At 58.5% G+C, this 24,151-nt stretch overlaps 1 protein-coding gene across 1 annotated transcript in view; it reads right to left on the reverse strand.

Annotated features, from left to right (window-relative positions):
- Nucleotides 1–17,171, reverse strand: part of LOC119098834 (protein sprint-like) — a 53,518-nt gene extending 36,347 nt beyond the window's left edge. The window contains 2 exon segments of the mRNA XM_037221885.1: nucleotides 389–489; nucleotides 17,064–17,171. Of these exon segments, the coding sequence (XP_037077780.1) occupies nucleotides 389–489; nucleotides 17,064–17,084 (122 nt within the window). The 5' untranslated portion in view covers nucleotides 17,085–17,171.
- Between the last annotated feature and the right edge of the window lie 6,980 nt (nucleotides 17,172–24,151).

A 24,151-nucleotide genomic window follows, 5' to 3' on the forward strand; every position in this document is an offset into this window, starting at 1 on the left:
GATACATTCAGGCTGCCACAGCCCTCGCGCTTAGTGTTGCCGGAGCCCTTCTGGAGTCGTCCGAGAACTTCGAATATTTTTTAGGTCTAAAAAACGTCATTCTTCATGCAAAGTTTTCCGGAGCTGTCTCTGCTTGAAGCCTGCCGTATTCAGACTGGCACCCTCTGTGGAGCTTCGAAAGCAGGGCCTGTTCCGGCCCGATGACGCTGATGGGTGCCGTCGCTCTTCAAATGCGGTTAACGCAGCGGCATGCCACGAAAACTCCACCGTCGTGCTGCGCTGGCGGCAGGGCCGTGCCCCGCCCCCGCCCCTGCCCCTGCCCAAGCCCCCGCCCCTGCCCCTGCCCCCGCCCCTGCCCCTGCCCCGCTGCGCCGATGCGCCCACTGACCTGGCCTGCTGGGCGCCGCTGTTGCCGGTGTGACCTGCGCCGGGGTCATGACACAGGTCCAGCAGCATGTGGTCCAGGTCGCGGGCCAGAGAGTTCAGCAGCTGCGAAACATAGGCACCGCAGTCACCACCACCGCCAAGCGCGTCCTGCAGCGGAGCGAGCCATCCCGAGTCGGTCACAACAACGCAGTCCTCACAAGGGCACGCGGCTCTGAGTCGGGGTTCCACATGCGGTCTGCAGAGTGGTGCTCGGGTCTGAGGCGGGGCCCAGTCTACAGCCTTTTGCATAATAATTGTTTATCCGGTCCGCCCGCCACTGGCCCATTACCCGATTAATGCCAGGCTTACACACCCTTCGCGTCGGCGGCGCGCTAAAATGGTGCGTGCGCGACAATGCGTCTGGGCCCAAAACAGGGCTTGCAGAGTGCCGAGCGGGCCCAAAACACGGTCACCACGCGCGCCGCTCTGCAGCCGCCGTTCGTGACGGCACGCAATGTCGACCAGTGACCACTCGACCGGCACGATCACAGCGCAAGAGCACGCAACTGCGTGCCATTCATCCTCGTCCCAGCCTCCTCCGTGTTGCTGACATCGCTCTGCAGATATCTGATGAGCAGCACTCAGCAGCGCGGCATGTCTGGATGACGGCATGGGCCCGGGCTGCATCAGGCTTCAGATCGCCAGCATGAGCATGAGAGTGGGAGAGAAAGCCGGGCTCATTTTCATCACCTGCGTTTCGACGTTTGGGAAAACGTTTTGTCTGGGGTTCGCCATGCATATGCATACGGCCACCGGCGGAACCACCATACGGGTGTGTATGGTCCAAATACCGAAAAGTTGAGGGCAAATTGGACTACTTCGTATTTTTACCATGTGAATACCGTTAACACCATACCATAAATATTAAATGCCACCAGAACAGTAATCGGCTGCAATGAGACGCACGATTTCCTTACGTCCATGCCGGAGTGTCAATAGTACATTGATTAAGTTGCGCATGTAGGAAATCAGAGGTACAGGGCTTCGATTCCCCACCGTGCCTACCGTTCCTGGCAGGGCGAAAGGCAGCGACGCCATATAGCCTCGGCAGCTGAGTGCGTCGGAAAGCTCCAGTGAAGGTGTCACGTTCACGCATGCGTTCGGGACCATAAAAACAAACAGTAAGGCTAGATAAGCAAAGACCATCCATAGGTACATTACGATAGTGAACTATGCACATTTTAGAAAACCCTTGTCCCAAAGCATACTTTGTGTTATGACCTGATATGTAATTGACAGCGCGGGAAGAGAAGTATTGTCACGGGAAAGTACCAGGATGCACCACATTTCTGACAGTCACACAGCTCTTCGTCAAGATAGTAACGAGCAAGAGCAATTTGACGAATTCGTCGGCTCTGATAGACCAGACTACGCCCATTTCATGGTATCACACACAATGAAATCGGACGAAAATCAGATCAATCGGTCAATCAATCATGCGATGACATCGATAAGACTGGGCCAGACATTCAGATCTGGCCAACTGTAGATTTCACGACACATCAGTGAATTCCCTTGATTGACGATTGGTACCCGCGGACCGGAGATCGGAGACCGGCATGTGTGTGCACGGAGACCGTGCACATGCGGGTCTCATCTGGTACGACCATTGGACGCTACGATCTCGATCCATGGTTTAGACCAGCTTATGGGCGTCGGAACGAAGAGGGGGAAGGCCCGTGCGTGTCACGACACCCCGCTTTCCGAGGATGCTGCACAGTTAGACCGTGGCGGCACATGGAAAGAATCGACTTTAAAACTTGTTTTGATATTCACACTTCAGGAGGCGTCCTTCACCTGAGCGATCGACAAGCTCATGTGGATGACACACACCTGGGAATGATACGGAAAGAGCAGGCAGGCGCCAGGGAGAAAGGGAGTGGAAATGAGAATTGTGAACGGTCAGAGGTGAAAGGTGAAGATGAATGGAGATAGAGGGGTGAAAGGTGAAGATAATGACGCCAGCACGAGCTAGAGCGGGAAGGAAATAGAGGAGAGAGAGACATAAACAGAGGGCGAGGGGTAGAAGACGCAGGGAAGAGAGAGAGAGAGAGAGAGAGAGAGAGAGAGAGAGAGAGGAGAGAGAGAGAGAGAGAGAAGAGAGAGATAGAGAGAGAGAGAGAAGAGAGAGAGAGAGCGAGAGAGAGAGGAGAGAGAAGAGAAGAAGAGAGAGAGAGAGAGAGAGAGAGAGAGAGAGAGAGAGAAGAGAGAGAGAGAGAGAGAGGGAGAGATAGGTGGGGGGTGACGCAACAAAGCAACTGCCTGCACGGTCGGTAATACAATCACTCTCCGGCTGTGGGGTCGGGAGCGGAGCGAGGCGAGCATAGCGTGCCTCTGATCATATGCCTTTCCCCCCCTGTCCCCGCGAGACCTCACCGCGGACCAGCTCGGTCCGAACAAGCCCTGCACGCATGTCCGACGTGCCGGGCCAGCCACTTACTGGCGCACGGAAGCCATGTCGGCGCCTGATTGAGCTCGTCGTGGTCGCACGGAAGCCAATAGGGGTGGGGCGTGGGCCCAGCTAGTCTCGGACGCTGGCTGGGCCGACGACAGCGTCGCGCAGGCCGCCGGCCGGGCGGCGGATCTCGGCCAAGGCGCGCGCGGCCCGCACTGGCAGGGCGGCCGTGATAGCGTGCGCCGCCTGGCCGGCCGCTCAAGCTCTAGACCACCGACCAGACCAGACCACAGGACTGCCGCCAGCACGCAGACCAGACCAGCGCCGTTGTCACGACGTCATCCCAGCAATGCCGGCACCTCGGGTCCGGCCGCGGCGCGATCTATTTCCGCGCCCCGCGGCGCGCCGTCCCTGTCGCGCGCGCACGGTTGGCCCGCCGGCAAACCGCGGCCGCAAAAAGCGACGGCGGTGGCGATGGGGCACGCCACCGACGCAAGGCCGGCCCGCTGTCGTGCGGCCGGCGAGGGGTGAGGTACGGCCGCCGCCGCAGACGCCGCACAGGAGCGTCATCGGGGATGCGTCGCGTCAGGCCGTGTTGGGGTGGCCGCGTCGCGTCAGACCGTGTTGGGGTGGCCACGTCGCGTCAGACCGTGTTGGGGTGGCCGCGTCGCGTCAGACCGTGTTGGGGTGGCCGCGTCGCGTCAGGCCGTGTTGGGGTGGCCGCGTCGCGTCAGGCCGAGTTGGGGTGGCCGCGTCGCGTCAGACCGTGTTGGGGTGGCCGCGTCGCGTCAGGCCGTGTTGGGGTGGCCGCGTCGCGTCAGGCCGAGTTGGGGTAGCCGCGTCGCGTCACGCCGTGTTGGTGGCCGCGTCACGTCGGACCGTGTTGGGTGGCCGCGTCGCGTCCATGCCGTGTTGGGGTGGCCGGTCACGTCGGACGTGTTGGGGTGGCCGCGTCGCGTCAGGCGAGTTTGGGGTGGCCGCGTCGCGTCAGGCCGTGTTGGGGTGGCCGCGTCGCGTCAGGCCGAGTTGGGGTAGCCGCGTCGCGTCAGACCGTATTGGAGTGGCTGCGTCGCGTCACTGCCGTGTTGGGGTAGCCGCGCCAGTTTTCCAGCCTGACCGACTCGACGCCGCTTCGTTTGCCATTGTGACCCCGACTGTGCTCGCATGACATCAGCTTATTTGGAGACAATCCAGCGAGGTCGCTGACAACAGACGGACAACAGACGCGGCCCCGCCCGCACCGCTCGTGGGTAATGTCACCCTGCAGGGCCGCGCCGCGAGGTGACGCTACCGGCTTAGAATTTGAACATTATGAGATGCGGTGATCACACGAATCAGCACACATACAAAGGCTTCAGTTACCGGCTGGCTGTCATAGCAAGCGCTGACCGACTAGACAGTGACGGAATACAAAGCAAGCGAGCAAATAGCGCCGGCAGCCACCCACGGCTCCGCCGACCACCAGCAGCGATCATGACGAAGACAGACCCACTGTAAGGCCGGGCGGCAGTTCGAGAGGCTGCTGGGCGCTCACGCCGAGATGCTGAGACCACAGACGAGGCTGACGCGAAAGAACCGGTAACTGAACTAGTCGCCTTGGGGCGTCATCGAACTCGAGAGGAAGCCCCGACAGCACTCGTGAAAAAGTCTACTTCATGTGATCGAAAGGGAAGCTTCTCTGCAGCCAGCAGGCACCGAGATGTGTGCGGCGCTGGGCATCAGTGCGAACGGCCCAGTCCCTGTCGCGGGTCACAGGTCAGTATCGTTGACTGACTCCACGGTCGGCCTGGTCCCTGTCGCGGGTCGTAGGTCAGTGTCGATGGCTGACTCCGAGGTCGGCCTGGTCCCTGCCGCGGGTCACAGGTCAGTGCCGCTGGCTGACTTTGCGGTCGGGTCCGTAGCTATACCCTGTAGGCGTCACCGCTCGCCTCTGAGCTGCCGGTCCGGCGGGCGGACAGCGTACAGCGGCTCCAGACAGCCGCGCCGATCTCCAGACAGCCCGCCGGTCTCCAGACAGACGCGCCGATATCCAGACAAAAACGTCGGTCTTCAGACAGACGCGCCGATCTCCAGACAGCCGCGCCGGTCTCCAGACAGCCGCGCTGGTCTCCAGACAGATGGGCCGATCTCCAGACGGCCACACCGATCTCCACGCAGCCGACAGCGTCTGGGACCGAAATCTCCGCACTCAAGGCTAGGCGCGCCCTTCATCGTTAAGGAGACAACGTGATACGACCCAATAATTTCCCCAGCGGGGAGACAAAGGCCGACAAGCTGCCCGGCCGGGAGACAAAGGCCGACAAGCTGCCCAGCCGGGAGACGGCGGGAGCCGGGCCCATATCCCCACAGCCGCCGTCGTCCTCAGCATGCGGCCTGCCCGTCCTTCGCCCGACACGGCCCAGATCCGTCCGACGATGGAAACACATCACTCTGCCCGGTCTTAACTCCGCCACTGAACGTACGACCTGCAGCGGCACGCGCGGCCCCGCCACCGGCAGAGCGTCAGGAGGTCCGGCTCCTCGGCCGACCCGGGCTCAGCTGACAGCCCTCTGGCTCAGCGATGGCTCCACGGGCCAGACGGTAAATCTCGCCCGATGGCTTCCTGTCCGTCGGCGATATTGAAATGGCGGTAAAGCGTCAATTTGTTCGGGACTTACTCGCTGGCAGAGGAGGGCTCCACTAAAGGCTAGGGATTTGCCGGGCATTACATGAGGACTGTGAGCAGGTCTGGCTTTGGGAGGCTATTGTGGCCCTCCGAGCCGGGTTTGGCACACGATGAAAATGGGAGGAAATTCGGAGTACCTCTGGAGCATGAGAATAGCCCGCTGGGCCAATCAATGCCGGGTGAAATCCCTCTTATTCCGTACAACTACACCAGCCTGATTGGCCTGATTGGATGCCGTACGGTGACCGGACGGGCGCGCTCCCCAGCCGCGCCGGGCTCGGCTGATTATGCAGTCGTGACACTGTTTAACTGATGCCCCCGGGATGGCCCAAATAGCCATGTTCGGAGTTCGAATTAGCCCAGCGGGAGCTAACGCCCGCCCCGCGCGCGCCCATTTAAAGTGGCGATGACAACGCTCGCTCTCTGAGCCGCTGTCCGCGGGAGCGCGGGGAGGTTAGCGCAGCGGCTAGAGCGGCTGAAGCTCGCGCGATGGCACAACACCCGCTGCCTGAGAGCAGCGGGCCCGCTCGTCAGCCCGATGCATACATCGCCCGCCCTCTCCCAGACCACCGCGGGCAGATGGCATTATCCGGCAGCGTTATGCAGCGGCGGACCCGAGCCTGGGGGGGGGGGGGGGGCGACGAGTGCCGGCTAACTACCGCCAACTGACGGCCGCCTGGATGGCCAGCGCCGGCCACGCCGCCACGGCCCAGCCAGCGCTGATCCATGAGTGTGGAAACAAAGCCGGTCTGTCTCTAGGGACACCTCGGAGACGACAGCTGGAGATGTAATCACCCTCCTGGCTGATTGTTCTCGTCGCCAAGCGCTAGTCTCCTCGCTGTGCGGCATATCTGAGAACACCAGTGTTCAGTCACCGCTTGAACGTAACAAGACTGCCGCACCGTTGGCACCCGCACGCGTTGCGTGTAACTAAAAGCGATCGCGTGGGCCGTGCCGTGACATATTTCAACGCGTTTTGCTGGACGGGTCGCATCCTGCAGAGGGCACTTACCGGCCTTATTTACCTTACCGGCCACCCACCCCATTGTGCCTGTGTCCTGAAGCCACTGAATGGGCTGACGGCAACTGCGCTGGTCGTGTTGTTAATCATAATCGAATCAGCTGTTCGGACACAGTGCAGCTGCTTTCACAAATGATACCACTGTAGCCAATCCCCCCCTCCCCCCAGCTAATCCTCTGGTCCCCTCACACGTATATATGCACCGCATGAGCAGCGACCATCCCTGATATCCCCATCTCCGTCAACCGATGCGGACGGATCGCGACATCCGGTAGCAGATGGCAGGGGTCGGGCTCCGGCCGCGCCCCCAATGGCGGTGACTCGCTTTTACCAGGCTTGCCCGAGTGGAACAGATGCGGGCAGTCCATCGGCACGGCAGACCGCCGCGCCGCCTGACCTCCACAGCCTGCCGCCTGACCTCCCACAGACTGCCGCCTGCCTCCTCAGCCTGCCGCCTGACCTCCTCAGCCTGCCGCCTAACCTCTCACAGACTGCCGCCTGCCTCCACAGCCTGCCGCCGAACTTCTCACAGCCTGCCGCCTGACCTCCTCAGCCTGCCACCTGACCTCCCTCAGCCTGCCGCCTGCCTCCTCAGCCTGCCACCTGGCCCCTCCCAGCCTGCCGCCTGACCTCCTCAGCCTGCCGCCTGACCTCCTCAGCCTGCCACCTGACCTCTCACAGCCTGCCGCCTGCCTCCTCAGCCTGCCGCCTGATCTCCTCAGCCTGCCACCTGACCTATCTCAGTCTGCCGCTTGATCCCTCCCAGCCTGCCGCCTGACCTCCCTCAGCCTGCCATCTGACCTCCCTCAGTCTGCCGCCTGACCTCTCCTAGCTTGCTCCCCGGCATGCGACAGTCTGCTTTCTGGCATGCGGGCGGAGGCGGCGCACCCGCCGCACCGCCCGCTTGCCCGGCCCACGATGGGAGCCAGATAGTCGGGCGGCGGAGATGGGGGTCGACGACTCTGTCGGGCGCACACGCACCGCCGCCCGATAGGGGCGCCATAAATTCGATAACTGCAGATGGCCACGGCCGCAGCCGGGCCAGGCTGGAGGCGAGAGCTCGGTGAGGAGAGCGCGCCGTCCAGATAACAAAGGCGTCACAAGCTTGGAGGACGACGTCATACTGCAGTCACGCTTGGGATCCGGGGTCGGTCAGTGATGACACAACACGACCATCACTTCCACCTTCAAACAACCCCGCCATCCTGCCGAAAACAGAGGGGAATGAGCGCGAGGGTGCCTACGAACGTCATACATGACAGGACCGTTAGATGACGCAGCCAAAACCCTGTCGTGAGAGTCGTGCCTCATTGTCTGGCTCAGCGCACTGTGTGCACAGAAGTCCGTGGTACGCACTGTGTGCACAAGACTCCGCGGTACGCACTTCTGCGTATGCGCATTGTGGCTATGCAGCAAGAGGTCATAACCCGACGAGAACGCTCGGGGCGCTGCGAGACCTCTTAGAGCGTCGCCATGCCATGTAAGCCCGCCGGCGCCCCGTGAGGTTCGTGCCAACAGTGATCGGGTAAGGCCGACGACGGCCGGCTGCCATCTTTGACCCCCACGGTGGTCCGGCGAACGCACCAGCCCCCGGCTGTGGTTCCGCGGGCTCCCTAGCCCCGGCTGTGGTTCCGCGGGCTCCCTAGCCCCGGCTGTGGTTCCACGGGCTCACTAGCCCCGGCTGTGGTTCCGCAGGCTCCCTAGCTCCGGCTGTGGTTCCGCGGGCTCCCTAGCCCCCGGCGGCGGTCCCACGAGCACCGTCAGAGCCTGTCGGCCGGCTACCGCGGGCCGCTGACCTGTGATGGATGGCGCTGTTTGGCCCCGCCGTGCGCTGGCCGGCGACAAATTAGGTCACAATAAAACGGGTGACAGCGAGAACCGACCGCCTAGTGACCCAAGACCGCTGCCCAGAGACAAAGACACCGACCGCCTAGTGACCCAAGACCGCTGCCCAGAGACAAGGACAGGCGTTGGGACTGGCGGTTGGGACAACCGGCCGCCTAGTGACCCAAGACCGCTGCCCAGAGACAAGGACAGATGTTGGGACTGGCAGTTGTCAGCCACAACAGGCGGCCAAGGAATGTAGTTCCGTCGCCGCCGTCGCTCCGATGGCGCCGCCTCAAGTGCAGCCGGGCAGCGGGTGCAGAGCGCTGGGCCGTCCGTCTGTCACGGGAGAGGGCCGACCCGGGTCACCGCCGGTCCGAGCCCCGCTCTCGGCCGCGCCGGACATACATCCCTCGGCCACGCGGGGCCACGACAATAGCCCGGCGCGGACCGGCCCGCGCGCCCAATAGACGCGCCGTCGTAAAAGCCACCGCCACAAAAAGGGTTCCGAAGAGCCGGCGGTGGCTGCTTCCGATCACTCGGAGGGGGGCGGGAGGGTGGTGCATGCCCTGTATGCTGAAGGCAGTCACGCTGGTGAGGGGGCAGGTCGGTAAAGACGGTTACTTAGCAAAGGAGGAGTACGGCAGTAAACATCTGCGCGGTAAAAACAAACGATGCCATAGGAAACAGGCTCCACCCAAATTCAGAATTTACAACTATTGAATACGCATTTTTTACTTATGTGAGGAAAACAAATTTGCTTGACTCGTCCTAACGCTAGCTTTATGGAAGGTAAAATTGTTCACTGCTTATTGTTAATGCGTGCCCGCACATCCATCTTACCCTGACGGGTAGTTTTCTGTAAAGTAATATCACACGTCTGCAAAGGTGATCAATTTTATATCGTTATTGGTTTTCGTTAGAGTTCCATTAAGTTTGGGGATGACACCAGGTTTTATAAATCATCTCCAGCGACAGGGCCTTGGCAAAACTGACGCTTTTTGCTCCCTCTCACCAACAGTGGAAGGGAGCTCGCCCCGGGCTGGCCGGTATTGACAAGGTAAGCGGCCCGAGCGTGCAAAAAGCAGCACTGAATTGACATTGTAGCAGCCAGGAATCCTGAGAATTCTTCCGCACAATACAAGCGCGCATAAATTCCAAGTCACCACGAATTCCTGCATTTCAATGGCAGTCGTCCGTCTTGGCCACGCATCACGACTGTGTGACTCGACAACGCCCTGGGTTCTCGTTACGCCATTAAAACCGCGACGCGTCAGCTGGGCTCTTCTGGCGCTGCAGGTGAGGGTGGGGCCAGCCCGCAGCCTGGAGCTCCGCTGACAGCGGCCGTGCAGAAGGGTGCGCGGTCGAAAACAAACAGCCAAGGAAATGTGCAAGGGGACGATTTTCGAAGCGCTTCGCGGCGAATATTGTCGGGAATCGTGTCATGGGGCGAAAAGCGTATGCATTTTCTCATCCATGTCGCAAAAGTGTCATTTCCACCTCCACAGGCCATACCGGTGCTGATCGCTTCTGGTTCTCAAACCGTTTCCACCGTTTGGGATCAAGACCGGCGGACAGACCAAAGAGCTGACGACCGGAAGAGACAGTTCAGCCAGAGGCATCTTCCATAGCGTTGCAGACAGTTTTGTAGGCAGTTTTGTTGCAGGCACTTTTTGTAGGCAGTTTTGAGCGGCGAAAGTCCAAGCCGAGCTGAGCTGTCCGCGCGGCGCCGGTACAGCGGCAGGGGCACTGTGTCGAGGGGTGCCGGACGTTATTCTGACCCCGGCTGGCCGGTGAGGCCGGTCAGCATTCACTCGCATAGAGGTCATCGCGAGGTAGTGTGTACGCTAGTCTCAAATCCGAAAACGGCCGCATCCCCACGTGGGATGTCCCGCATTGCCGAACCCAGGTGTTACGTCATATTTCGGGTTGTGGGTGTTTCGAAACAGCCACATCTCGACCAGGTGATATATGCCATAATAAGGTGCCCAGTGCCCAATATGCCATAATAAGGTGATATAGCTCTCATTTCGTAGTGTGGCCGACAGACGATCACATCGCAATACGAATAATCGTGTTTTGTTGCATCCTGGTTAGGTCGATCATTCACCACGCCAACAGCCTGACGCGGCAAGGGGATTTTCCCCGTGAAGGTATGGCGGCCTGCCTGAGTTTTAAAGCTTATTCTGCCACTCACGAAGAGCTTGTCGAAGATCAGGCGTCACTCTGTGGCTAGACTGTCCAGCGTCAGAAATTGTGACCAATACGGTGCTGCCCGTAATGTCGCCTTTTTAAACCAACTCATGAGTTTTGATGGGCAACAATTGCAATGTAAACGCAGGGATCCGGTAGTTGCTGTTAACACAAACTTCAGGCAGAAATCAAAACAACGGCATGCGCAAATGATCAGCGAATTGATGATTTGGTCAGCGATGCATCTTGAAGCATTGCGCATCATTCGTTCACGGCTCACTCGCTGTGCTCCGACCGGTGACTTAAGCATCCTAATTCCTCCAGGGCACCTTACACCATGGCAGGAAAATCAATTGCGCACACTGAACGGCATCGTCCTCTACGCATGCGTCAACTACGTCGTCGAGCAGTGGGTTGACTGCAAGCGACTACATCGCGATGCAGTGAGACAGCATTTGCCGTATTGCGATGCTATTGTTTTAGAGCCGGCCACACCTTGAAATGAAGTGAACTTCGCCTTATGACATTTCGGTGATAACCAGTTTGTGATGTGGCTGTTTTAAAACACCCACAGCACGAAATAGGACATGACATCGCTATTTGACAATGCGGGGCTTGCCACATCGCGATGTGCCCGTTTTGAATGGTCAGCAGTGGCCGTTTTCGAGATCTCAGCCCGACGTAGCCCCAGACCAGTGCTTGTTCACCCACATCAGCCGTTAGTATGCACGTTGTATACACTTAGTGACGTTTGTGGCTGGCTAGAGCCCGAACCCTTGGCGTCCAGCCACGACTATGAACGCTTCAATCCATTCCTCCCGCTGGCTGCGCGGCTGGGACGTCTGTTCGGCCGATGTGGAAGCAATATGCGCTCACCGCGCGGTGGGAGCGGCCCTGCTGGGGAACGCGAGAGGAATCCGCCATCATTTGGCGATTTTAACGGAATTAGTAACCGCTGGCGGAATCCCAAGTGAGCCCCTGACAAGTTTACGGGGTGTAGGAGGAATTCCAACCAACCCATGGACAATTTGGGAGATTGTTGCGGCCCCTTCCCATGCGAACACTGAACGAGCGATTTGGGCTCCAGGGGAGTGACATTTCGGGGCTGTATCGCGGCGGGGAGAAATCCTCGGGCCCAGTCGTAAAGCGGCGGCAGCGGCCGCGTCAACTTCGGGGAGCGAATTCCGAGCGGAGAAGAGAGCTCTGTTCACAGATAGGCAGCCTGCCCTTTGCATAATGTTATCAGCCGCGTGAGTTCCGATGTGACCTTTGAGGCCGGCGGCTGGCTGGTGAACTAGCCGCCGTGTGGCGGACGACATGCGCAGCTGGCCGGCGTTCTACCGCCGCCGGCATACCCAGGTCACATTCGCCGTCAGCACCAGTCACCGCTGTCGTCAACCCTCAGTCGTGCTTCCCGGAGTTGGTGCACGCCGACACTACCGTCACAGATCAGGCTGCCGACTCAGCTGGCCAGCACTGGATTATGTTCTGGTCCTGGCCCTTCATGCCACTCCGGCTTTTAACCTCTCCATTCCCTCCGGTGGGTCCGCAGCTTCGGTCCCCACTCCAGCCCGTGCCCGCTCCTGTTCCTCTGGTGAGCCCTAAGCCTGTGCCCGGGCTCCGCCGCATACGTTACGCTCCGAAGTATCGGGCCGCGCATGGCTGACCTGGAGCGCGGCGACCAGGCGACGTCGGCCGCCGGGCCCGTCTCCTGAACAGCCCGAGACTGGGGCCGGCCGGCCGCTGGGCCCGCCCCGAACGAGACTGAGGCCACCCGCCGGGCCCGTCTCACGAACCGCCCGGATGACCGCCGGACGGACCGAGAAGAGGATCGACAGAAGGACAGGACTTCGACAGGGAGAAACAAGTAATGATTGTGGAACAGACGGACGGACGGACGAGGCCCAGGATCGTTGGGTATAGGCGGACCGACGGGGATGGCAGGTGGGAGGGACTGCGGGCTGAACGGCTGTTGGATAATGTGACAGTTGGCGCCGACCGGCCCGCAGACGACGCTCGCGTGGTGTCGCCGGCGGTGGCCGGTGAGTCCGTGTCAGGCGGCGGCGTCGCGCGTTCGTGCAGCGTGTAGGCCCCATCGGCCAGCGGGAGTCGGCCGGCGCCCGGATCACCAGCCTGAGCACCAGCCTCGGCGATCCGTCTCGGCGAGCTGTGTTTAAACAGGACGTGTCGGCGGCGCCAGGTGGCGGCCGTCAGAGCAGGTCCGCTGTGTGACATACTACCCTGGCCCAGTTACCGCACAGCGTCGCGCGGCTGAGAGCCAGCAGGCGTACGTGTCCAGTCCGAGACCGGCCAGGCGTCTCAACTAGAGGTCTCCCGAAAACGTTAGCGACAAATTCGGCGGCCAGCCACGCCTCCCTCGCTCCTACCCTCTCGCCTCCTCCCTTCGTCTGTCTTTGCCTCTCCCCTCTGTCACCAAAAGCCCGGGATCTGTTACGGAAATCCCCGACATGTACCTTCTCTCGGAACAAAGGAACTCCATCGGCCGTCGCGAGCGAAAAAAGATGGGCCGGACCAAATTGGCCGGGCGGCGGTCGCGCTGGCCGTCCGAGAGCGCACTCGGGGGGATTGCAGTGATTTCGGAAAACCCTCAGCGCAAAACGCTCCAAAGCAGATTACCGCGGCTGGCGACAGTCCAACCGACCACGGGACAGCCGGCGCGCCCGGTGTCGCCGGCTGGCGGAGGCGACAGACCAACAGACCGCAGGACAGCCGGCAGCGCCCGGTGTGGCCGCCAGGCGGAGGCGACAGACTAACAGACCGCGGGACAGCCGGCGGCGCCCGGCGTCGCCGCCAGGCGGAGCGGAGCGGCGCCGTGACCGGCCGTCCGAGGCTTGGCTCACGTCGCCGGGCATGTCGCGCCTGTCCGGAGAAACGGCCGCTGACGGGCCGCCCGATCACGGCGCATTAGCTGATATCCTGTCGCACGCCAAGTTGGGACGGGGCAAGAACTGCACGCCACGATCGATGCATGTCGCCGACGGCGGCGCCGGGCCGGGCCGTCCAGCGGGCTCTCTGACAGGAGGCAGCTGCCGCGCCGCAGCCGCCTCCGAGCGAATACATCGGGGTGCCGACAATGAGCCCAGGCGAGGACCGGCCGCCGACGCCCCGCCGCCGGTCAGGGTCCGCTGGGTCTCGTCGAACGCGGCCAGCCGTGCTCAGTGCTGTCTGTAAGCGACGCACGTTATTTCCCCTGGGGCGGCGATCAGCACACCTCACGGGCACGGCGGGGGCTGACGTGGGGCTGCTGACCTCACGGACGCAGCGGGGGCTGACGTGGGGCTGCTGGCCTCACGGATACGGCAGGGGCTGACGTGGGGCTGCTGACCTCACGGACGCGGCGGGGGCTGGCGTGGGGCCGCTGACCTCACGGGCACAGCGGGGGCTGACGTGGGGCTGCTGGCCTCACGGATACGGCGGAGGCTGACGTGGGGCTGCTGACCTCACGGACACGGCGGGGGCTGACGTGGGATCATTGGGCCGGCGCCGAGCTGGGATCGGCACAGAATCCCATTCTGAGATTTATACGCCATAAATAACCACACAAGAGCACAGATGGCCATTAACATGCACCAGATTCGTTGCAACATCTTCGTTTTTTAAAACGTCGAACTCCCTGGATGACTAGCGTGGCATGTTCCGTGCCAGCTGCCGTCTTGGCGTCGGCGGTCAGCTTCGCCTGGGACAAACGGGCCGCCGCCGTCACCGCGATATGCACAGTGAGTAACCGTACCTGACAGGAGCAACACCACTGATAGCGAGCGATCCGGCATACTTGGCCGGCAGGGGGAGAAGGATAGCATGACGGTAGCATCCTGGCGAACCTGCTGAGCGTCTGGTTTCGTGGAACGAGCCTACACAACCACTCATTTCTCAAGTGTACGGTGCGTTGGTGACACCGGTAGTCCATGGTAAATATGCCCGCAGTGTACGCAAAGTGCGTACGTCCCTCGCCACGAACTTGGCCCGGATCTCAGGTTCTTCGATCACGACGGTGACCGCCGGTGGTAATAGCTGACCGCCGACGGTGACCGCTGACCGCCGACGGTGGCCGCTGACCGCCGACGGTGACTGCTGACCGCCGACGGTGACCGCTGACCGCCGACGGTGACTGCTAATCACCAACCGTGACCGTTGACCGCCGACGGTGACTGCTGACCGCCGACGGTAACAGCTGACAGCCGACGGTAACAGCTGACAGCCGACGGTGACCGCTGACCACCGACGGTAGCTGCTGACCGCCGACGGTGGCCGCTGACCGCCGACGGTGACCGCCGACAGTGACCGTTGACCGCCGACGGTGACCGTTGACCGCCGACGGTGACCGTTGACCGCCGACGGTGACCGTTGACCGCCGACGGTGACCGCTGACCGCCGACGGTGACCGCTGACCGCCGACGGTAGCTGCTGACCGCCGACGGTGGCCGCTGACCGCCGACGGTGAGCGCCGGCAGTGACCGTTGACCGCCGACGGTGACCGCTGACTGCCGACGGTGACCGCTGACCGCCGACGGTAACAGCTGACCGCCGACGGTGACCGCTGAACACCGACGGTGACCGCTGACCGCCGACGGTGACTGCTGACCGTCGGTGGTAACAGCTGACCGCCGGTGGCAATAGCTGACCGCCGACGGTGACCGCTGACCGCCGACGGTAACTGCTGACCGTCGGTGGTGATCCCTGACGCCCGACTGGCTCGGCCAAGGATGGTTTGAGTTAAAAAAAAAACAGATAAGCCCGAACTCGAGTACAAACTCGGCCAGAGCCATTCTACCCAGCGAGCTCAGCACGACTAAAAATTATGGAAATACTTGGTGATATCCACCGAGCTGTTTCGTCCAAACGTACTTTGCAATTAAAATGAACTCTTCACCCATAACAGAACAGTTCATGAAAATCAAAGCCGAGTGTGAGCTCAAGTTTCTGGGACCTTAGAGCCGAGCCTGAGTTGTAATATTTATTACCGATCGTGACCTTCAGACCTCTGGTTTTTCAGCACTGAAAAGTCAAAATATGAATCGTATATTAAATGAAGCTATCCATTTGATTTGAGCCTGAGCCACACAAGTTTGCCAATCCGAATCTGAATTTGGCAGAACTCAGCTCCGTGTCTGGTCGAGGAAAGACGGCGCCAGTGAGCGGTGCCATTCCGCCGGCCGGCCGCCTCGCCATCACATCCCTCACCCCCCCCCCCCCCGCCCGAGCGGCGCCCGATGAGGCGCCCGATAGACTTCGTCTGGCCGGGGTGTCGCGACGGAGCCACATGTGGAGAAGTCCTGATCCAATAACGGCAGGGATCGCCGAACAAAGCCCGGCTTCGATGACGCAGCTCACGGGTCGCGGGAGAACGCTCGACGGCTCCGGTTTCTCCGTCTCCGAGCTTCTGACGAGCCGTCGACGGAGCGCTGGCGGCAGCGTCCGGCAGCGTCGTCACCCCCCCCCCCCCCCCCGCCGTCAGTTCGGTCCTGCACTGTATCGATCTGGTAGCCAGGTGTAACGAGCACCCGTACACGGCGGGTGCGCTGACTGCCAGTGCCAGCCGTCGGTCGGGTTCGCCGCCGGCGGGGCCTGCCGCGGCGCCGGGCCGCCATCGACTCATCGGAGGGGAGGGGAGGGCCGCCGCCGCACCGCCTGCCAGCTGATGGGCCTGCGGCGGCGCGCCGGTCACAGACAGCGGGCCGGGAAGCCGTACCTGACACAGGCTTGCGTCTGACACTGGTGCTTGCACGGCTGAGGCACGGGCCCGCCGCCCGCCAGTGGCGCCCTCACAAGCTTGGCACAGGCTCATAGCTTTTCCACACGGCTCCCACGGACCTGGCACAGACCCAAAGGAGGGAGTTTTTCCAGCCTCCCAGCCCGCTATGACTGATGCCGAGGCAATGCACACTCGGACAGTGGTAGGCGTTGCGGCCGTTTCCAACCGCATCTCCTCAGCGGATTGGGCCGCTCTGCCGGCGGGCGGCTGTCGCCGACAGAGTTCCCGGCCTCCGCTGCGGCTGAAGTGGGCGGCCGCCGCCCCAGCCCGGCCGAGGCAGGGCCGACCGGCGAGTCGCCGTGCCCCCGCCGGCTGTCACCACCGCTGTCCGGCGGCCGATGGGGCGGGGGCCGAGCCCGTGTCCGGAGCGGAAGAGGAACGCGGCCGGGGCGGGCCTCAGTACCCGACACGCCGCCCGCCAGATACCATCGCCGCTCACAGACAACACAACACAGCAGGCATTCATTCTGCCGCGCGGCCCGCGATCGTTATCGTCGCGGGCGGCGATGACCCCGTGACCCGACCGCGGGGTCGGGCCGTGTCGAGCTGACCAGCGGACCGTGCGGCCCCAGCAGCCGCGTCCGCGGGTGGATAACGCGGCGACAACGACACGTCTCCAGCGACGTATTTGTCCGCGTTTGCCGACCGGGTGCTGCTAATTAGCAGACTCGCACGCCGTCTAATTGGAGCCAGCCGGCAGTGATGAGCCGCGGGTGGAGGTCGCACCGCGCGGAGGACGGGCCGGGGACGGGGTAAGGCCACTCACCTCCGTCTGCGGCGCGATCATAGTCGCCAACTCCGGCGCCTTCCCCCCGTCGCACGGCACTGCGCCACTGCTCGTCCGGACGGCCCTGCCACGCGCCCTCCCCCGACGGCCGCGTGGCGCGCACTGTCGGCGGCGGCCGGGCCGGCCCCGGTGGGTGGAGCCGGGCGCGGCCGCGCGCCGGGCTGTGCCGTGACAGCGGCAGCAGCAGCCAGCTGGTGGCCGCGAACACCGCCGCCGCTCGCGTGGCGCCGCCAGTCGAGGCTCGCGACATTTGGAGACTGTTGCTGTATTCTGACGGTTCTCTGAACAGGAAACACCCGTGATGGATAGGTAATAAGGGGACAGGGTACCAAATGGTTCTGAGCTCGCAGCTGGAAAATGTCGGACGGACCGGTGCTCGACTCAATTTTTTAGAACCAAGTCACTGTCGATCTACGGCTCTTTTTGAGCGATTAAGATCTTGTTGGAATCATGATTTCCTCTTTTGGAGACTGAAGCATTGTTGATCTATACCCCGGACCAATGCTTCAAGTCTTATTCAAGGGATAATTTAGCAGCGTATGAATCGATTCAGCCTTTTCCATGTAGAGTAGTTAGGTGTTGAAGTCAAAATTTTTGAACCGATAAATCGCTGGTGTACCGGTAACGTTCACAAACCAATTTTTATATTTGCTATGTAATATGTCGCGTACGTTATCGTAGCGTAGTACGTAAAAATACTGTCGATAGCGTGCCCAAGACCGTTACTTGCGAAGATAATTTGTTAGGATTTCAGGTGATCCTGAAACAATCCACCCATCTTTGCATCACTCTTCTTGCGATATGATATCCACGGGAGAGGGGAGGGAGGGAGGGGGAGGGGGCACCAGAGAATGCCTCGGCCGCGTCATTGCCGCTCGTGACGGAAGTCAAGAGAGCGAGACGGGAGAGCTTTGTTTCACATGGCGTGAAGCATTTGCGTAATCCACTGCCTTCCGGCCCGCATCATTCGCATGCCGGTGTGGTTGCTGACGCAGTCCCGCAATGCGACTTTTCTCTGTGCACTTGGACGGGTGTCCCTCATACGGCCAGGTCACACTTCTGAGGACCTTCGACAGACCGTGTGTGACGCACCTCAGTCCTCCTTATACATGGGCCGGATAGTTCGGATCGAGGACGGGTCCCGGCTCAATTCGAATCACAGCTGCCCATGTAAACAGGGTAAGGCACAGCCGTCAGCGCCAAGGCCGCGGCACGCGGCCATGATTGCCTGCATCCCACTTAAAACGTGCCCTCGGGCGAAAGCAGGAACACAAAGTCTTTTCACGATCGTCCGTGTAATTGCCAAAGCCTTGAGAACCAGACGCTAACATTGCTCCTTGTGTCCCACTGTTATAGCTTACCATGTACTGCGCGACGTACCAATGAAGGCTCTGACCTTTGAGTCGAATGCATGGCCCGCCACGCTCCGCGAAGACCGGCCGACCCGCTGAGAGCTTCCCTTTCAGCTGCGGCCAGCCTCTGCCAGGCAGCACTCAGCCTGGCGAGGCAGATCTCCGAGCCGCTGACAAATGGCTGCCACGTCGCAGTGGCATGCACCAAATGACCAAGTCAAATGAATACTTAGAAAACCGTTTTCAGCCTGATCCGAGTTTGCCGCAACTCCAGCCGGAGTTAATGTGAGCGACACAAGACGGATGACACTTCTATCTAATAGCTGACTGGCGTCTCTGAATCTACCCGGCCCCTGATGAAATCCAGGTTCGGTATGGGACGGCCGGGTGAAGGTGGAAAGGGAGAGAGGGGGCATCGGGCCATGCCACGATCATCTGTCACGTGATCAGCTATTCAGCGGCCCCTGAGCGGGAGCTACGGCCGCTCAGAGCAGCATGCATGGACCGGAGAGTCCCGGCGCGCCGGCAGCGGCGGTCGACCGCGATCGGCGCTGATGAAAGGGCCCGCCTGGGTGGTCGGAGCGCCGCGCCCCGTCATCTCGGCACTGATTAGTTCCGCTGCCCCGCGCAGGTCGCCGCCGCCGCCGCCGCCCCCAAACCCACTCAGGAATGTTAAAAACCATTGTTTTCTCATCGCAGAGGAGAAGCGAGATAAACAGAACACAGCCGCGCACTCGCCCATAATGCTTCAGATGATTTAGTCGTAATGGAGGGGACACGCCCGTCTTCAGCCGCACCGTGGCGCCACCGGGCAGGCGAGACATTATTCACATCGTGGAAAAGTCATTGAGGGCGTATTGCGAGGCGGCAGGAGTCGCTGGCATTTTGAATAATGGCCGTCATTAGGCAGCATTGTGGGTCCTGCAGACCCGAAGTACTCTTTCTCCTCTCCTTCCCTCCAAAAAAGGTCATGAGTCAGGAAATACAATGCATCTGACTTTGTTAAAATTGCGCTAAGAGGTAGTCCTGTCGTAGATAATTGCGATTTGACGTTAGATTTACGGTATCACTTCAAGGTCAAATGTCATTTTAAAGGCTGGCAAACATCATAGCGCCGACAATTACTAACGAAATGGAACAAATCCTGCCTTGAAAGAAAAACTAGGTTAAGCTGCGGGGTGAGCGGAATATTTGTTCTGTTGAACATTGGACTAAAGGGGAATGCTCCACATTTGAATATAATGAAGCAAACATAAGATGTGATGAAATAAGCTCGCCTATAACTACTGGTATACTTGTGGTAGTAGCAAAGGCTGCTCTTAACAACGCAGTTTCTCTGTTCCATAAATGTGCTGCTCTATGTGGCACTGTTTAATTGTCATCGTACCTCGCACAGCATTGATTGAGAGCCAACTGACGGTTGTTATATCTGGAAATCGTGGTTACGAACTCCGGATATAAACGACTCGACAACTATTTTTTTATTGGCCTTGTATGTCGCATTGTCAATGGAATGGCAGTATTTGAGTGATGATATAGCGTCATGGATGCCCGGGCGACGATGAAATAGTCTCCCAGAAATAGTCTTCCCGAAAAAGTCTGCATATTTTCGCGGGCATGTAGCTCAAAACCTAAAAGGATTTATAGGTCTTAAGAAGAGCAAGGCTGTGAACTGCATCGAATGATCTTCAAGATGCCTATTTTAGTTCAAAACCTCATACAAATGTGGCACATACCCCTCAGGGTCAGACTGAGGGTCAAACGAAAGGAATCGCCGAAACGCTGAAACTTACTGATTGCGGGACCAATACCACTCTCACCAATCAGCACGTGGCGAGGTCGAGGGCGATCAATCAAAATAGGGGACAGCGTGCAAACTCTAGTAGAAGGGCAGAAGAATTCGAAGGATTCGACTCGGTCTATATGCTGAGGACGATTTGGAACAACTTACCAGAAAGCATGGACGTTTTGGCGTCTCTGTTTAATGGACTTTACGATTCTTTAATGTCTACTGCTATGTGATCGATAACCAAGGGCCTGATGTAGATCGGTGCCAGCTTGTGATGCTATCGCAGCGGCGGTTGTCGGGACCTTTTATGTCCGAACCTTGTCAAACATTTTGCTACCCTACCACGTGTTGCGTTTTGCTTGAATTTGGCGTTGAAAGCTAATTGTTATCACGTGGAAACTTCGTTCAGTCCAGAACTCGGCGCGGGATAGCGAGTCAAAACGATCTTGGCGAGAATGCCAGTAAATGTAGACATTCTAGCGTTACATGTCGCTGCAACTTGAATTTTATCCCGAAGCTCAACAGCTATTTAAACCCTCGCATCACCTTCTCTGCACGACACGGGGCTTCAGAGGCCTTGCTAAGATCTCGACAACCCAGCGAGCTAGAGACATACAGAAAGCAGTACTCGAAAACTTTTAAATTGCATCATATAGATGTACCTCAGGTCTGGTGAACGTGACCTTTGACATGTCATTTAGGCTATATAGATCAATGTGACACTCAGAAGTATCTCTGTTGTTGTATCAAACATTAAAAACGCTACGTTATTGTCGAAATGTATGTCGATCATCTCCTTAAAAACCTTATCACATAGCCACTAGGAAATATTGACGGATATGACCTGTAATATATCACGTCAGGTCAAATCGGTGAACGTTGTTGTTGCATTGGCCCGTCCGGCTCTACCTATCAGGAATAAAATCCGTTGCGAAGGGGAAAGCATTGTGGAAGGTCTGGGCGTTGGAGCGTGACATTGGGCCTCCAAAGTTGTAAAACATGCGCTTTTTAAATGTCTGGGGTATGAACTTCCAAAGACCAAATCTGGTCTCATACATCAAAGTTTGAACAGCCTTGAATTTGGATAACTTGATCTTGCAAAAGGAGACAGACCAACTGCAATGCACTTCCGTATGATTAAGCTAAGAAAAGCGTTTTAGAAAACATCTTTGCAGTGCCCCACAAGAAACAAGTGTAATTTGTTACTTTCGTGGAAAATATCACCGACATGATGCTGAGAAACAGGTCACAGATCATGAGCCGGTAAGGTGAGAGACTTCAGATGTTACATCATTTGTAAAAATGGACTTGATTCATGTCGCCCAAATTTTAGTGCCACGCTCGAAACCGTGCGAAATTGTTTTCCAGAATCTCTTTAGGATGGCTTCTGAGTCCGGCAAAGGCTCCTTGCGATCCTTCGCTGGCAAGAAAATGTTTCTTAAGCAAGTTGCTCCATGCACGGCCTGGCCTTCGATACGGGCAAGGCCGCTGTGTTGTCGGACAACATGTGGACGCGAAGGACAGCAGCCTTATAGCGACCAACTTAGACGAAACACGAGTGAGCATATCATGCGTTTTTGTATGTGGTGTAACGAAACAAGTTTCCGGATAAGCGCACTTTTTCTATATATGATGCACTGGCTGGGATGCCCGACGCTGCTCGCGGCAAAAAAGTATATCGCAAAGAAATTAAATCAAGAAAGCCGTTTTTGGATGTATGATTGAAAATTTATCTACCGTGTGTAGTGGTTATTCGTAGTTGTGCCTGTATTTGATACTGGAGCACTCTCCACGAAACTGTCTGCCTCAGAGCATTTGCTGGAGGAATGCGGTTAACACGATCTGAGAAATACATGGCACCAGTCGCTCGACTTGAAAAATTGCTACAGGCCTGCAGAAGTTACACTCCAGTCTCAGATAAGCTAAGCAAGGATATCCTACATAACATCGGTTGCCCCGATCTACTGCATCGTTCTTTGACCTGCTGACCGGCCAGTGAGGTCGCGTGCCCCTCCGGGGTACAGCAGTACGCTCCGCCGCCCGGCGCGGACACTCCCCGCAGCGGACGGGTCCAGCGCTGAGTAACCGAGGCTTCACATAAACAATATGGCGATGGACAAGCGCAAGCTGGATACCGATGTGCGTTACGATCTTGCTGCAGCTGACTTTCTGCGTCGTGGGATGCTAAGATTGCAACGCTCTCCAGTAGAGCACATTCTTGGCCTTCCCCTCCTCCGACAAGACGAACAGGTCATCAGCTTACTCTGGAGCTGCCAACGTAAAGCTGACCTGTACCTGTACACCATGTATTGGTTTTGCTCTCCTGCTACAGGAAGAACAGACTGGTTGCAGACCAGGTCTAGAGCGGCCGACGTAAATCCAAACCCGGCGATCACTGGCCCAGTCAGGTTGGGATCCTTCACCTTCAGAGACATGCCTTGGGTCTTGTCGATAGTCACGGTGTAGCTCGGCCTGACTGGAAACCGCATCGGCTTGAACTCGAAGGCATATCCGATTAGATGAGCGTGATTCTTGGGATGAGGACGTTTTCTCCGTTGGTCTTGTCTGTCGCCATGCTCACCATTGCAGTACTTGGGGACCCAGGTTTCGTATGAGCAAGATGAGCGTGTCTTGCTGGAACACCAAGTTGCGTGACAGTAGTCATGATGGCTCCAGGCTGCCGATAAGCGCCAAATGGGTAGTTCACAACTTCCTCTGGGTCTGGGACAGCATTCGCCAACTAGCAGGCCTTTGTTTCTCGACGACGCTTTTCCAGAAGTGGCAGTTCTTATCATCCGCGCCGTAGTTTTTCGGTGTCAAAATGACCGTTTCGCTGAGCCAGGTCAGATCTTCCGGGTCTGGAAGGCCTTGGCCGGGAGGCCATCGTCGAATTCGTCGTTTTCGCCGGAGAAAGACATGGCTTGGCGATGCTGATTGTGGATCTGACCCTTGCCGGCATGTATAAGTTGCCTGGCGAACTGTCCTCCTGTTTTGTTGTCGCTAAAGTGCGCACACCACGTTGGTGGTAAAATGCCTACCGATGTTCTGCTCGCAACTTGCTATTCGCCATGCTCTGAGCATGCAGCGCAGGGAATAAACAGTGCGTGCGAAGCTTTTTTTGGAACCATAATTCAATTTGTATGGTTGGTTTTGCTTATTGGTTTATTCTGGCGGTCAATTTATCCGTCTCTTCGCAGCTGGCAGATATCCAGTCGATCAGCACGCGGCAGCTGACGTGCTTCGGTGCTCGGATCGTGACTGATTAAGTTGTCTTGCACATGTCGCGGAGCTGACCGTCACCAATGTTAACCCTATTGAGCAAGTTTGGTCCGTGTCCAACGACGTGAGTTGGTCTGATTTGGACGAACGAAGTGCGACGTGAATCTCACTCTCGACTCTCTGATTCAGATCATATAAAGCTTTTGGTGTCCACAACTGACAGTTCCCGAGTTATTAGAGGCCAAATGGCAGACTTTCCCATTAATTATACAAGACTGATATAAATGGGTATCCATTTCCGCCGACCCTTATCCCAGCGTGCTCACTCGGCTGCCGTCCCTGCAGTTCTAAAAAAAAAACGCTCGACCTAGTCAGGGGCGAGTTCAATACGTAACTTTGCATGGAGCCAGGGAGTAAACACCATTTTCCCCCCAAAACGAGGCGAAGGGGGAATATCTCGTCCCAATACTGTCAGGAATATCCTCTCCCCAGGTGCTTTCCCCTGGATCCGTCCTTGCACCGCCCCCCCCCCCCCCCACCACAGGGTATGAGAAGAAATGGCGGACGTTCGCGAGTCGGTTGCAACTGTGAAAGGAATCGGCAGCTGTGAAAGGAGTTTTTACGCATCAAATGGAGAAACATAGACTAGTCTCCGGTTTATATATGATTTGTCTTTAGTTCAGAAAAGCCGTGCAGCATTTACATGC

Source organism: Pollicipes pollicipes, unplaced genomic scaffold (genome assembly GCF_011947565.3).
Source record: "Pollicipes pollicipes isolate AB1234 unplaced genomic scaffold, Ppol_2.1 Scaffold_2555;HRSCAF=2994_pilon_pilon_pilon, whole genome shotgun sequence".
NCBI classification, from domain to species: Eukaryota; Metazoa; Arthropoda; class Thecostraca; order Pollicipedomorpha; family Pollicipedidae; genus Pollicipes; species Pollicipes pollicipes.